Here is a 17221-nt window from a genome sequence, read left to right as displayed (position 1 = left end):
TACCTGTTACCATCACCAGAATAGTGCACGATCGTGCACACAAGTGCACGTTCGTGCACTAAGACAAAACAAGTGCACGGTCGTGCACCTGAACTGCACGATCGTGCACTCCATATCAAGTGCACGCTCGTGCACTTGAGGAACACGGTCGTGCCCTGATGGCAAGCACACTTGTGCTTGCTTCAGGTGCACGGGATGGGCCAAACAAAACTTCTTTAAACATGGGCCACAAGGTCAACCCGAACCTGCAAACGAAACACAAATCTTACCGGAAATTCATCGTAAAACGACGGAAAAACACGGGATATTACACAAAGTCATCTCATTTAGCACGTGTTAGGAGTTTGCGTGTTAATTATAGCCAATTTTGAAAATAATTAGATTCTTTGTCAAATTGAGGTCTTTCAAGTGGCTGTCACATTGACAAAAAAAGAATTAATTATTATCGAAATTGGCTATAATTAACACACATATCTCCAAAACGGGATAAATGAGGTGATTTCGAAAGGTCTGATTAGAATTGACCTCAAACATAAAAGTTTGGTCATTTTAAGATACTAAGCATTCCTTAATTATGATAAAAGGAAAAGAGATTCGAACTTAATTAAAAATGATATAATTAGGGGAGTAATTGAGTCGAAATTTTATCAAATATGAGTTCAATTTATACTCTAAAAAATTTAAAATTTGAGACTCGGCTCGTATTCAATTGAATTACATTTTTAGAGTTTGAATTCGAACTCGACGTAATAATGAGACATTCAGTCTCGATTACGTTCAACTTAATTCAATTTAGTTTTTAAAAATAAAAATTTTAATTCAGTTCTGTTCTCTTCTGTTCAAAGTTTAAACCAATGACAACCCTGATAACAACTTTATAGTACAATTTTCTAGTTGGTATTAAGTGGAGCCAAATTTATGTATGGACCCCTAAAGAGAGAAGTAGTCATATTTTGAAGGGGGAGACAAACCTTTTTATCTTCAAATGGACCACCATATATGATAGATAGATACTACACATGAATATAAATGGTAGAATACTGTCTATGAAATAAATAATGTAAATTAATAAAATTTTGGAAAATGCAAAATATCTTACTTTTCATAAATGTAATTACTTATGAGTTTTTTTAACTTTTAAAAACAATTACTTTATCAATCTGATGGTATATTATTGATGATTTAAGGATTTCATCCTCCATAATTATTTTTGAGAAATCTCATCAATTATCTTTTATTATTTTAATGGCAAAGTTTGATGGAAAAAAATATATCTTTTTATCATGTAATTCAATAATCAATATTATATCGGATCCTTTGGTTCTCGTTTTAATTTTAAAACAGTAATTAACTCGATATCTATATAATGATCGGATAAAAATTCCAACTAATTCAATTAAATAAAAAAATTATAGTTTAAATGTTTAATAGTTTGATTTTCATTTGATTTTTTTAAAATTGAATTATTAGTTATTTTACCGGTTCATGATAACTTAATTCCAAATAAATATTATTTAGGTAATTTTATTTTTCAAAAAAAAATTATGTAATTAAATAGTAAGATATTATAATATAAAATTTATACAGTTTATTTATATGTTAGTTATTACGACTATTTTTCTCGAAAAAAATTATAAGTGTTATATTTTAAGTATATTTTATACGATAAATAAAATAATTTTACACAATTTTATCTAAACTTTCAATGTAAATTCTAATATATAATTATTATTTATTAAATTATTGTTCAACTTTAATTTAAAGAAATTTATCAAATCAAACTACTCTAGATGTATTTACTTAACATCTTTTTACTTTGAAAATTAACAAATATATCATCCAGACTTTGATAAAGAAAGAGACAAGAACAACATTAAAATAAGAGACAAGGACACCAAATATAAAAAATAATATCATTGGATGGTCCCTCTTTCTCAATAAAAGGAGGCTTAAAAGAAAGCCTGTATGTTCTGTTGCCTTTAGATACAAAGGGTACATTTGTATGACATTGAAACTCTTAAATACAAGTGGAGGGGCTTTTATGTCACCTTTTGAAAACTTTTGCAGTCATAGTATCTTTTTCAGTTTTTTACAGTATTAGTAAATTAGTAAGTTCAATTTAGTTTTGCTGCTGTTACTTATTGAACATTTACATTGGTATGTTTAGGGTTTTTGAGTTTTTCATCTGCATTTAAATGGCTGAATATTCATCATTGTTTCATTGGCAAGTTATTATTATTACTGTGAATATCTAAGGTTCTTTTTAATTTTACCATGCCCATAATTACATAAAGGTGCCTACAAGAACATGGAATTTTTATCAAGGATTTCAACCAGGATTTCCATAAAAATGGATCATATAGGGCTGATGTGGAGTCATGTTGGAGGTCACGTGACATCGTATAGGCGTATAGCCTTTAAAGGCAATATAATTTAAAAAATATTAATAATTTATTTTTTTGTGTTAGAATCGCATTCAACGTCACATCATCCATTTTTAACGGATACTGAACTAAATTGAAATAAGAGATTTTGAGTTAAAAAGTAAAATTGAGGGAGATTATTGTTGCACATCATCGAAAAGGGACTACGATGGAAAGTAAAAAAAAAGTTGAAGGACTATTAATACAAATCATCCCATAATTTCTTTTAGAACAATATATTTTAATCATAATCAAATCTTTTCAATGTGTCAAATTTTTCCTAAACAAAATCTCAAAACCAAATTGGTCTTACATTTAATATCTCATCTCACATGATTATGATTTCAAGGACATGATGCTAAAGATTTGTTAATTAAATTCATTTAGCTTGACAAACATGAAACATAGATATGAATCAATTAAATTTGGAAGAGCACATGGAAATGATTACAAAATTAGCACAAGTAGTGGAAGGTAACAAGCATTTGTTTTAAGCTAAAATTAAACCTATTTTTGAATTTTTCTAATTATTTTAAGCCTCTCATATTCCCCAAAACATGTTCCTTAGTCATGCAAGATTAAATTTTATAGTTGCTTCTCATTATGTCATGTTTATTTTTGGAATGGAGAATTGCACATGAAAGAGAAAATGCATCAAGTGAAAGAGGATCCACCTACTTTGCCATATTAAGGGATAAATTAAATATACATATTGAAACAATACCTACTTTGCTACATTTGAACAGTCATTTGAACTACCTACTTGATAAAAATACAACAAAAAATTAAATATAAACAATCCACTTAATAAAAGATATAATAAATAGTTAACATAATTTTAACTAAAAAGGTAGTGTTTTTAATATATGCAAATCAAATAAACCTACAAATGAAATATTAATTAATCTCTTTTGATTAAATAGAAAGATGTGGTAGTATAAAGGTTTGAGTTTCAAAATTTTATAAATTCTAACAAAATGATTTTGGTACATTAAAATAGTTTTAGGTATTATCCTAAACTGCTAAAAGATATGAGATTTTTCATTTTTTAAGGGATATTTGCATAATACTCCATTTTTTTAAATTCAATTACAACATTTTAGATCATCTTTTATAATTCCGAGTTACCTTATTCTAAAATATAATCTAAGAATACTTTTTTAAATTAGGGTTTCATTCTCATTTCTCTCATTTTTATTTCTCATTTCACGGCTGTCACTCTCATTCTCATTTCTCTCAAACCTCTCTCTTCTTCTTTCCTTCTCTTCATCCTAAAATCTCTAGCTTTTAATCCATGGTGTCGATCACATTAGAGTCATCATCGTCGTCTCTCTTCCGCTACAAACAGAAAAAAGGGGAGTTCTACCCGTCCTCTCATGGAGAATGGTAGCAGGTCCCATAATGGACGAGGTTGGTGGTGGGTACGAGGGAGGTTGAAACGATGGCCAAACATTAGGGGTTTAACTTACTCAAAGAATGTTACTGAGTCCATGATGGCAATTCAAGCTGGAAATTAATGAATTCCTAATGGCAAAAATAGGCGGAGATCGAAACGGTGTTTAGAATAAGGGCTTATATGATACGATTTACTAGCGTTAGGAGTTTAGTTGCATATTTCCGAACATTAAGAGTTTACTTGGCACATTGGTCAAATGATAGAGGCTTAACTGACCCTTTTCCCCTGTGATTCATAAGAAATAATTACAAAATTGTTAAGAAACATATATGAAAATAATATAAATCGGATGAGATTTTAACCGTGTAGTTGTAATATCTTTTAATATAATTTATTGTTTATTTATGTAAAAATTTAAAAACAATTATAAAATTCTTATGAAATTCATATAAAATTATATTTTATAAAACTATTCTTCATTTTCTATGACTCTTTATGAAACAATTAGAAAAGTGTTATACATAAGTATGAAATTGTTACGAAATTGTTGTCCTAGCTTTTTTGGAGAGTAATTTATACGCGTTTCATAAAACATCATAAGAATTTCTCACAGATTTTACCCACAAATCATAAAAATATTCTAATATATTATGTAGAACTTTAAAAAAATTCAAATAAGTTTCATTTGAATTTTGTAATAGACTTTAAAAGTTTAGATCAATTTTAAATAATATGATGCGAATTTTTATAAGTTTCATATTGGTTTGAAGATATATAAAAAATTATAAGTTAAATGGAAAATAAATAAATTAATTTGACCTTCTTTTTATTGGCTATAGTATTATTTTAATTATATTTTAATTAAATAAAAAATATTAATTCAAGTCTATTTTTAATAATTAAACTAATAATTTGATTCTTTTGTTGAGTTCGTGTGAGCCATAAAGTATGAAATTGATGAAGTATAAACCAAAATAGAAAAAAACATGAAAGTAAAATATTTTACTTTTTTTAGTGTGATTTATTTTTCTAGTAAATTTTAATATTGCCAATTTCTTACTATTTTTATGTTTTTTTATGAAAACCATTTTTATGTGTTAATAATAAGCTTAATCACCAAAAAAATCCTTCAACTTTCGGCCTTTTTTCAGTTTCATCCCGACGTTGTAGTTTTGTTCAATTCACCTAAAAATTCATACTTTTGGTTTCCAATTTCACCCTCAAAATCAAATTGGACTCTTTTTCACTCGAAAAAATTTACAAAAATCCTTATAAAATATTTGTTTGAACTTTTTTTCTCACAAGAAGTTAAAAATGAATGACTTATTTCAACGTTTTTCAAACGGGAGAAGCGATCAATTTAGTACTTGAGGATGGAATTGAAACCCAATAGCCAAAAGTGCGAATTTGGGTGAATTTGACAAAATTATAATGTCAGAATGCAACTGAAAAGGAGCTAAAAGTTGGGGTGAGAGTTTGGTGATTAAGCCGTTAATAATATAAAAAATAACAAATGAGCTGTAGCTCAAATGGTATAAGCGCTAGACAGCAAACTGCTAGATCGTGGGTTCGTTTCCTCCCACAAGCGCTACCCCCCTCCCTAATTATCAAAAAAAAATATAAAAAGTATGGGATAATTTTTATCAACAGTGTCTAAATTTTTTTACATCCAACCGACATCTTTAATCTAATTCGTACCCTAACTGGATCAGATCACAAAAAGGGAATATTTTATCCGATGATTGTTTTTTTAATGATTTGATTATAAAATGTCTTGAACGGATTTCTACTAAAAATTGATTTCTCATTTTTTGTTGTCATAAAAAAATTGCAAAAATGCTTGCGTACCCCCAAAAAATAAAAAAGAGAAGTTAAGTTTGCAGAAAATAGTGGACCCAAATGGTAGACAATGGATCAATAACTAAACTTTCTTATTGAATGTGTTGCTACACGTGCACTGAAGTTGTAAATGTTTTTTGAGAGAACTCTAAGATGTGAAATTGAATGTTCTCTCTCTTGTATACATTTTGTACTATCATTATCCTCTTTAATAAATTGTTATTATTATAAATCCAAGATAGATCCCATTATTTTGATTAATTAAAACCCCATCATTTGAAACCATAGGCTTTCTTTACAACCCACACAAACTTGCCATCTAATCAGAAGGATTAGCTGCCTAATTTAATGCTAATTCACACTTAGCTACTAATTAGAGGTCACAAAATGGGCACACGCATTAGGTGTGAGAAAAAATCAAACCAAACTGCAAAATTAAACCGAATCAAATTTTAAAGTGGAGTAGTTAAGACGGTTTTATTTGGTTCCGGAATTTTAAAAATTAACTAACCCGAGTTCACCCTGATATGTGTCGTTCATCAACATTCTTTAAGGCAAATTTTGGTTTGTCCTACTAATAATTCGGCTAATTTCAATCTTAGACAATGTTGAATTATAATTCTACATTTTTTACAAAATTTATATTTTTCTAAAATTTTAAAAATACTTATTCTATTTTTAATGAATTGTTATTTTATACATTGACTATTTCATTAGTGAACCATTATATCTGTAAAGAAAAAAAAATATCGGAGAAACAAAAAAATCTTTCAAATTATTTAAAATAGTACATAAGTTTGTTTTTTTTCTTTTGTTTTTTTAAACTTCAATTGTCTTAAAATGGTAGAAATAAACATCGGCATTTGAAACAAACCACATAAATAACTAAAAAGATGATGGGTTAAGTGTCAAAAAAAAACTAAATTAAAGAGTTCAGATTGTTTTCCAAAAAAAAAAAAATTAACAAATTTTCACCGTTTAAAATAATTAGGGCACAAGTGACCAAAAAGAACTAAAAGAGTTTATATGCTTTTATGAATAACATGAAGGATCTTTTTATACTTTTCACCAGAAAAATCTTTAACAATAGAAAAAATACCATTTATATTAGAAAGTGCGACCATGTGGTAGGAGCTACTGATCACAAGTTAACTAATAATTAAAGTTGTTTAGTGATTAAGACATGAAAATTATTTATTCGTGTAGATTTTGAATAATAAAAGAGCAACCCATCACTAATGATTCTTTTAATTTGGAGATTAGGACAAGCAAACATCACAATTTATATATTATAGACTTTGAATCAAAAAGCACATTCTCTATCTTTTATTCAATTGTCACTTCAATTACATCTATGATATAACATTTGTATTATTTAATTGTATAACCATCATGATATTTAATTATTATATTATATGCTCATTAATTTGAATTTTGTTTTTATACACTATATAGATGATTAAAGTGTCTCTATCGGATACTAATGTGTATTATTAATCCTACATTGTTAATTATTTCTTTACTTTGATTTTTTTTCTTTCTAAATAAGTACTCCCTCCGTCCCGTTTAAAAAGGGATAAATGAGTTTTGTATAAAGATTAATAAAATAAGATAATATTTCATTTTGTCATGTCTACCCCTATTAATTAGTATGGTTTCTTTTAATAATAGAATATATGTATTGTAAATTGAGTTGCATTTAATGCATATTGAAATAACTAAAGGGATAAAAGTGGAAGTTCAATATAAATTGGCACAGAAAACACGATATGACCTTCTTAGATGGGACAATTAAAAATGAGATATGTCTCTTTTTAAACGGGACGGAGGGAGTATATTTCTTTAATTTAAGGGAGAGGGACCAACATAATTAACTAATTAATTAATGAGAGCTATTAAAAAACAAAACTAGTAATGACTTTATCTTTTTGATATCTCTCACAATCAAATCATTGCATCTCCTTATTTTTTATCAGAAAAACATTATTTTTTGTTTATTTTCTGAATTAATTAAATTTCATTTTCTATTTTTTAATTAACTTTTACCTATATCTTTTTAGAGAAAAAACTGTTACTCTCACTTCTCTCTAAATTCACTCTTTTCTCTTCTTTGAATTTGGAAACTAGAATAGCAGAAGGTAATTTATTCAGTTTTAACCAAAAAAAAAATATTGTCCGTATTTATTACTCTTCGTTTCTACATTTTCTTTTTCTTTAATAAATCTTCTATGATGTAAAATTTATTTTGATTTGATGTGGTTTTTAAATTTTGATTTTGAATATCATGTGTTGAATCTTTGATAATTTAAGAATTTGGTGTGTTTGTTCTATTTATTGATGATTTGAATTCTTTTTACAATAAATTGAAGTATGATCTGAAATGAAGAAAACTATGGAAGTTTTCGGTTGTTAATGACAAGCAAGTTAATTTTGATTATTATTTATAATATTTTATAAGATAATTTTAATCTTGAGTTTATCTTCCAATTATCATTTATTATTTTAAAATTTACATTTCTTCATCTTTGTACTCTTTATTTGTCTCTATAATAGCACTTATTAGTATTTGTTTATATAGAAAAAATATAAGTAAAATTTTTATATTTATTTTAGATTATATATTTCAACGGCTACGGTTTTAAAAATTAAATCTAATTAAATCTAATTAATTTTTAATATTTTTCATATAGTAAAATAATCAATTAAATTATCAAATTTAGAGTTTAAACGTTTTAGTATTTATTGTATTAATTATTCAAAAGACTACTTAATTTTTAAGCTTATCAAAATATATACCACCTAAAAATAATTTTATTATTATATCTCTAAAGAGTACTTAGTTCTTAATCTTATCAAAATACATACCACCTAAAAAGAATTTTATTTCTATCTCTATTTCACTTTTATTTTCCTTGGCCTCATTGTCATATTGATGATGCAAAGGGTGGTAGGCTATGAATTATTTACACTTTGGACCTTTTGTTTTTAGCTTTGTTTTTCTTATTATAAGCTTTTGCTTTCATTTATATTAAAAAAAAACATTACTACTAAGTACTTTGTAATAACCCTCAAAAAGGTCAATTCTTTGCTCCCGTATTTCAGTCTTTATGCCCTAATCTTTTCCATAATTCCAGGACTTCTGTTCCCAATTACTTAATCTTTTTTAAATATTTTAAAGAGTGGAATGAGTCATTAATCTCTTCAATAGTGGAATAACTTTTGTATTTAATGTCTTTAATGTGTTTTTTAGGGATAGTAATGGGTGTAAAGTGGAAGGATTCTTCTTGGACTCATTAATTAAACTCTGTTTTTTAGCTAAAGTACAATTACTTGCTACATCTTAATCAAGGTCAATAGTCAACAATTCTTGTGATTAGGCTTTAATTTTATTTTTCCACTTATATTTTAAATAACATAAATTGAACATATTGGTTAGGTTAGATGGAGTGAAGAAAGTGAGATAAAGACTTACGTAAATTTGGACAAAAATAGAATTTAACGATCTATCAGCTTTTATTTAATTTTTAGCCTAATCACTCAAAAACCCTCCATTTTTAAACTTTTTTTCGATTACACCCTGACGTTGAAAATTTCTTTCAAAACCCTCCCATCTTTAAATTCCTTTCCAATTGCACTCTAACGTTGAAAAATCCTCTCAAAATTCTCCCACTTTTAGATTTTTTTTCCAATTGTACCCAAATTAGAAATTTTTATTGTTTTGATTTTAAAGAGTTATTGGATATAAATTTAGGAAGAATGTTTTTCTACATCATTAATAATATTAGCGTTTAATTAGAATATAGATTAAAAATAAAAGATTGTTTCAAATTGTTTTCCATTGGAAAAGAGGTCAATTTACTATTTTGGGGTACATTTGAAAAATAATTTAAAGGTGGGAGGGTTTTGAGAGAATTTTCCTATGTCGGGGTGTAATTGAAAAAAAAAAAGATGGAGGACTTTTGAATGATTAAGCCTTAATTTTAAAAATAAACTTCATATAGCTGATCCTATTTAACTTGAAAATAAAACTAAATTGAGTTGGATATATTTATAATTACATTTCTGAGTTTAAATCTCAATTACAATGTAGAGAAAGAAAAGAATTGATGGTTTATTTAACCTTGAAAGCAACTTGATTGCCTTTAATTGGTTAGAGGAAATTGCTTGATTCAAATGCTTTGCGGATCCATTCTAAACACTCACTCAAACGATTAAATAATACTAGCTACTAGCAATAATTAAAATCATTAATAAAGTTAAGTAAAGAGAAAATAAATTATATGGTTTCTTTACTTTTGATTTCATTTCATAAGTTTTATAGTTGAACCTTTATTCTCATAAAATAAGATGCAAATCTACTTTCAATTATTTATCTCGAATAACAAATAAGTTTCTAAAATTTGTATCAAATACATTCTTAAAGTTTTTAAAATAAAACAACTATACCCCTATTTCAATGGATATTAATGTTCCATTGCATAAGGAGACACAATTAAGGTGTATTTGAGATTAAAAACAGTTTTACTTATTTTTTTAGGTAAATATTTGGGGATGTATTTGTAATTTCTCAAAAAAAATATTTCAAGTAAAAACTAATTGAGTAAAACACCTAAATTTTCAATAAAATAATTATAAGTAAAAATCAATAAAACAATTCAACACGAAAAATATTTATATATATTTAAGTATTTAACTGAATAAGTTAATTCTTATTTTTATAAAAAAATTATATAGAATTTAATACTTATAAAATCAATATAACACTTTTATGTCATTAAATAATATAATTAACAATCATTCAAAGTAAAAATAAGTGATATCTTTTTAAAATTAATTATTTTAATTATTAGCGGCAAAACTCATTCTGAGACCCATGTACTTTATTAGTTTTATTCAGGATGCCCTACTGTAAATTTTTTCATGTCCAGGTCCCTTTATTTGTCCAATTTTGAATTGCATGTCGTTCTGTTCGGAAAGAAAAAAATACTTTGTAAGTAGAAGGATTAGAAGAAAATTAAAACTCGGATATGAAGAGGAATTGGAACACAATATTTTTACGCTAGTGACTTTTGAATAAAAATAATAAAGTATAAGATCTTTTAGATGGGTTTAATCATTTATCAACTTATTAAGCACCGATAAATACATGTAAGGTTTAACTCTATATAAATAAAATTAAAGTTTTTGTAAATTTTATGTCTATACTTATATATCATTAATATAATTAAGCATTATAAAATACTTTTAAGCAGGTAATGATTATTTTTATAACTTTTGTAAACTTTTGAAATTATAAGATAATTTTTTTATGAATAATAATTTTATAAAAAGGCCATAAGAAATGGCTAAAAAGCCATTCCCTCTAATTTTCCGCATAAGAAGTGACACAGATAAAGCGGCACATTAGAGATTACAAAAAAAAAAAAAAGAACAACCAGTCACAAAATAGAAAAAAAATAACAAAAATTTCTAAAGAAGTCCAAATCCAAATAATAAAGATGGCTTTTTATTATGAAAAACTTATATTTATAGAATTGTATATGTATTTTGACTTCAAATTTATGATATTCAATGAAGAATTATACATTATATATTTTTATAAAATATTTAAATTTTGTCTCTTTAAAATAATTTCTATATAGAGCATGATGTTGGTGGTTGGATGCTACCCTCTTGCACTCTTAAGCCATGCCTCCTAAGTTGGAAATGATTAAAATTGTATTTTCTACAATTATGAGTATAGCTCTCTATACTTTTATATATACCACACTATGTTCTTCCATGGCCTTCCACACTTTGCATGTGCCTCGAAATCTCACATTTCCTTACCTACTTATTATGGAAATTTTCATCAAATCACATGAACATTTGATTTGATTTTATTTAATATTTTCATATCATTCTGTTGAAACACTATTTACGAAAATATGTTTTTTGATTTTTATATAAAAATATGATTTTTATATAATGTTCATTTATAAAAACACGCTTGTAAAAAAGTACATTTTGTGGTAGATTTTAATTCTGCGTAGCTTTTTAGCCAATTTTGTGGTAGATTTTAATTTTGAGTAGCTTTTTAGCGAATTTTGTGGTTGTTTTTATTTTTAGTAGCTTTTTAGAAGTTTTGTGATAGCCTTTTAATACAACATTGATATAGTTTTGGTAACGTCTCGCTGACTGAGGCTCTCCAAATACATTTTTGAGATCTCAATTTTGAGTTTCTATAAAACTTGTAGTTTGAGACTAATCTAAAAATAAAAATATCTAACACTAACTAATTATATCTATGACAAAAAAACATCTCAATAGCTATGTAAAAAAAGTACTTTTGTCGTCTCATTTAAAAAAATTCATTTGCTTTTACACATAAATTAAAAAAAAATTGTGTTTTTATATTTTGCCCTCTATTGATGATAGTGAAATTTTTCATAGAGTTCTTTTAAGATGACTAAACCAAGAATAAAAAGAGAAGTTTAATGGAAAAATATTATAAAAATAGAAATGGAACTTTCTGAATAGAACATCGTAAAATGGAATATGAGACTTATTAAATGGGACGGAGGGAGTATATTGTTACAAATATCTATTTTCTTTATAAAAAAAACTGAATTCGAAAAAAAGGTCTATATGGTATAATTTCCCTTCTGATGTAGTATAAGGTTTTAAAGTGGGCTTATATGGATTTGGATTTTGGATTCTGCACCTTCGATAGCTAGCTTTTGGAGTAATTGTCTCATCAAATATGCATCAATTGAAATTAACAGTTTAATCTGCATTTTGTGATTTTTTTTTTCAAGTACTAAAGTATCTTGAACGAAGATTAAATAATGAAAAAAAAATGTTCGGCAATAAATCACGTCTGTACAAAATGTAAAATATTGAATTTGTACAAATGTAAGTGTAATGTAATGCTTATTTAGTGAGTGTTTGGCATAATATTTCTAGAGTATTAAAAAGCAAATTATTTGAAAAAACTTAACTTTAACATCTCTAAACTACAAGTTCTCCCGATAGTCAAAGAAAAAAATGATTCTGAATTTTTTAAAAAAAATCACAAGCTAATGTAAAAAAGAGTTGATATTATAAATTAGAATTCACCAACTTTACATGTTTTCTCATTTTAATCACACCGTTTAAAAATCGTCATTTTCATACACGAACTACCAAATGTTGTCAAATTCATACACCGTTCAAAAATCAGGTGAAAATTACTGAGTTGGCAACCAGATAGTGACATGTCATAACAAATCAGATAGTGACATGTCAACAATTTTTGCCACAGATTTGAACGGTGTATGGATATGAGAAAAAATGTTAATTGGTGTATGAAAATGACGATTTATAAACAGCTTGATTAAAATGAGAAAACGTGTAAAGTTGGTGAATTTTTATGACATTACCCTTATAAAAAATATGGACAAATGTTCATTAAACTCTTCCAACTTGCCACAAAAGAATAAAAAAAGTTGAAGTTCACGGTTACGGACCCAAAAAATTCATAATTTGTCAATTTTGAATCATTTTACACCCTACTATGACTTCGGTTTTTATGATCAAAAGTATATATTGAGCCAAGATTGACAAGTTGTCGGTGTTTTCATCTTAAAGTAGAACTACAAACTTATACGCCGAGTTGCTTTATTGTTAGGAAAACAACAAATGTTTATCTTACCCCTTGAACTTGGCCCGAAAGATCAAATAATGTCAACCTTGTTGCTTTAGATAAAAACACTTTCCAATAGACATTACGACTCGTTTTACCCCATCAATGGAGGTAACAGAAAACAATTGGAACATTATATGGAAATTGAAACTGAGGCAGTAGAAAATTATTAAATAGTTTCAAGCTGAAAGAATAAAATGACCAAAAACACAAATTTTTAAGGTGTTTTTATCCAAAGCCATAAGATTGTTCATATTTGATCTCTTGTGCCAAGTTCAATGGCAAAATCAACCTTTGTTGGTTAGAAATATTATGCTAAGTAGACCATAGCTTCTCTAATAATCTCTTCTTATTTTTTAGATTATGTGCAAATTGCTATGCCAATGGGGGCTCATACGGCCATAAGGACTAACAGAGCTGCATTTAATCAACATCCCTACTACATCATCCAAGTTTTCAACTATCATGGAGCATATGTAAAAGAGCAAAAGAAATTAATGTCATACAAAAATGGGGGGTGAGAGTCAGAAAATTTACAGGTAATATGAACAGAATGCTATCACCTCCCTATACATCTTGTAACTGACGATATAAGCGAAGACGACAGGAATTTCATCCCAGCAGACCCGCCAGGGAAGTAGGAAATTGCATAATATGCAAGAGCAAGAACCTGCAGAAGTTCATCCAAAACATTAACATTGTCGTCTATGTTGCACGGAGAAAAACTTATCGAGCATTACATTTTGGTGTTCCGTTTCTATATTCGGAAACATTTCTGAAACTCCAAAACTTAATATTTATATCCTATATTTATAAAAACATGTTTCACCATTTTCTATTGCAGCCATTTTCGTTTTTGTGCAATATAGATTGTCATCACATATGATATATTCATTTTAAACTCTTTAAAATAAATAAATATTCAGATGAAATGGAAAGTGCGCATAATGCTAGGGGAAGGTCTCAAAGCTCCTTAAAGAAAGCATGATATGCCATACCTGTATTACGGAGAAAAAGACAGAAAGAATGTAGCTATGAAGCACCATGGAGACATATAAAGTACCCACCATACTGCCTAGGAATCCCAGTGTCAAAGGAAGCCTCTGATAAATAGTAAAGACAAAATCATAATGAAATAACGCAAAAACGCAATTAAGTTGATAAACTTGGAGAAACTATTTCATGTATAATCCAAAGAGGAAACTGCAGCAAATTATCACGGTACCTCTGGTGATATCATATGATCAAATTGATTTTTGGGACCCTTGAGTGCCACAAAAGAAGCAATAATGAAAATGCATCCTAGTGTGAAACAGATCGCAAATTTCTGGGGCATCAACACGATGACTGGTAGGAACAACGCAAATGCAATGAAGATAAAGAACACTCCAGTTGCCAGAAATAAACCAAAATACATAAGAGCTTTTCCTGAAGGAATACTGCTGGTAGCAGACTGGAAATTCCCTGGTATATTACTCACTCCTTTAGAGACCCTGACAGAATGTGCAAAAAGAACATTAGCACATTGCTCACTTGCTCATATCACTTGATCAGTTGAGATTGCTTCATTATAATTTGAGGTTAGATATATAAATAGAACAGGATCAATATTGTCAAGAAAAAAACTAGAACATAACAGAAATTAGAAATGAATTATGCCACATTAATGGTCCGAATCAACATAGAAAACATTACAGAGTTATATAAATTCTAGCAAGGTAAAATCAAGGATTGACTCAGGGTTTTAAATAACACTATCATGAACTTTAAGGGTATTGGAAATGTCTCAAGGGTATCAGACCAAAATGGCCTCCACTGAGGAGATTTTTCAGATTATTCCCTTTCAAATATGTAAATTCATAAATAATTTGGAAACTCGATGAAGACTGAAGAGTCCCTTTAAATTTGGGAAGCTACATAGAAGAAACGGTATTAATAAGAGTAGGTAGCGTATGATTAACACAGAGAAACTGAAATTCCCTAGAATGTATCAGTACACAATGTATTGGAAGCCCAAAATCACATTACGATACAATCCATATGTAGTAAATATGGGACATAATTTAAAACCATAGGGTGATTCCAGAATTTAACAAGGTGCACTTGTTGAGATACTGACATATGGCAGAATTCATATCTAAGCTAAACATAATTATTACCCAAACGCCAATTGAGATTCGATCATGAGATATTTTTCCCTAGGAATTCAGTGAAGACAATCACTGCAAATTCTTAAGTGAAACATTGCATTTAATTTCTTTTAGACCAATACTAAAACGGTGACAAAGCAACAGTTGAATTTGATAAATCAGCTGAATCAGATCTCAACTGAAGCCTAAAGTACTGTTGAACTGTGTATTGTTCCTATTGAACATAAAGCAATACATAAGCTCGCAAATGGTAAATTCGGAAACTGGAATAAATGATTTTTAATTCAAAAACAAGTGAAATATGCCAATCTTTTGCCAATTGAAAAGACTAAATCACACTTCTTCGATAAAAATAAGTCAAAAATTCAGCTCCGAGACTACATCAATAGCTAAATGCAGAAAACACTTAGCTCAGCTAACCCTTAGTCCTAATTAGTTGAGATGAGCAAAGTAGCTTCATTTGCTCCATCCCACATGGATAAAGACTCTAGATCCTCTTGACCCTAAGACTAGTTGAATATTTCAACTTTAAGAGTAGAACAATTGTCTTGAGTGGGTGCCTTCTGCACTTCACTAATTTGATAAAAGTGCAGCCCGCTCAAGAAATAACCCAAGAAACTAGCATCACAAATTTTAAGAGCTTTACAGAATACCAACTTATCAACTTACGAGGTTCTGACGAATTAACAACGGACGCTTTTCCTTTCTTAATGGATAAAAAGCTATTGACCACACAAGATCTGCAAAATGAATGAAGTCATCAAAATTTTCTTATAAGACTCTCATAGATTAAGGGGGCTTTCTTTATCCTACTTATTCATGTATTCTTACTTTCTACAAGCCCAAAGAATTGCTCTACCCGTAAGTTTGGTAAACTAATTAAAACACATGCATTTGCTTTATCTCGCCATAGTCCATATCCATTATCCATGATAAACTCATCATCCTGATTCTATTTAGCAAGTAGGCGGTCAATTCCCCGATACTTGAATGCATAATAACATAATATTACAACATTTTATACACAGCATCTTACAACCAAAATGCATCAAGAATCGCCGGAGACAAATATACATCAGAAAGATAATTCAAATCTCCACCTAGGATCTACACTGTCAATCACTGTTGACACTAATTAAACATATTACAACTATCTATTCTACTTTATAAATGCTATAAATTAGTTAATACCGCGAGATAATCCATTTCATACATGAATTATACAATCAAATCTGTTTCAATTTATCAATTATTTTAAGGTATCTCCTTTATTCAACTTCTCAACACATCTAAGAAATTAACTTGAGCAGAAATTCAAGCTAATCAAGCATTACAACATACCATAATCAAAATCAAAAACCACCCATAATCAAATAAATCATACAAATCACAAAGAAACACAAACCCAGTGCAGAAAACAAGCATAAATAACAAAATTGACGAAAACCCAGTAAGCTTACACATTGAAGGTGCCGGAAACGGTGTCGTTGGCAGAGCGAACAGCAGCTTCCAGATCGAATCCAAGTCCCAATCCGGAAGTGCCATCTGTATCTCTAGATGATGCATATGAATTCCAATCCGCAAGTAGTGATGACTCACTTTTCTGTGGATTTTCTTCGCTACTATTTCCAGTGGAGAACCAGCTCTGTGCCATTTTCTGCATTTTCTCCTTAATTTGTTTACCAAACGCGCCCTTAAGTTTTATGAAATATATTGAAGGAATATTTTTTTTATGAATAATTATAGTTTG

General features: G+C 28.3%; 1 protein-coding gene across 1 annotated transcript; it reads right to left on the bottom strand.

The window, feature by feature from the left end:
- Positions 1–13723: 13723 nt before the first annotated feature.
- On the bottom strand, positions 13724–17213 carry LOC126685884 (protein transport protein SFT2-like). The gene is made up of 4 exons (XM_050379870.2): positions 16932–17213; positions 14547–14814; positions 14320–14424; positions 13724–13991 (listed from the first exon to the last, which is right to left on the bottom strand). The coding sequence occupies exons 1-4, from the start codon at positions 17132–17134 to the stop codon at positions 13881–13883; spliced, it is 687 nt and encodes a 228-aa protein (XP_050235827.1). The 5' UTR covers positions 17135–17213; the 3' UTR covers positions 13724–13880.
- Positions 17214–17221: the final 8 nt, after the last annotated feature.

Source organism: Mercurialis annua, linkage group LG6, assembly GCF_937616625.2.
Source record: "Mercurialis annua linkage group LG6, ddMerAnnu1.2, whole genome shotgun sequence".
In the NCBI taxonomy this organism is placed as follows: domain Eukaryota; kingdom Viridiplantae; phylum Streptophyta; class Magnoliopsida; order Malpighiales; family Euphorbiaceae; genus Mercurialis; species Mercurialis annua.
This window is presented reverse-complemented; position numbering and strand designations above follow the sequence as displayed.

What these genes read in the sequence shown, in the direction of transcription:
- LOC126685884 (XM_050379870.2), bottom strand. Translation starts at nt 17,134, where the DNA reads ATGCAGAAAATGGCACAGAGCTGGTTCTCCACTGGAAATAGTAGCGAA. An exon ending in GTTTCCGGCACCTTCAATGT is followed by an intron (nt 14,815 to 16,931) that starts GTAAGCTTACTG and finishes ACATTCTGTCAG; the next exon opens with GGTCTCTAAAGGAGTGAGTA. An exon ending in ATCATATGATATCACCAGAG is followed by an intron (nt 14,425 to 14,546) that starts GTACCGTGATAA and finishes ACTATTTATCAG; the next exon opens with AGGCTTCCTTTGACACTGGG.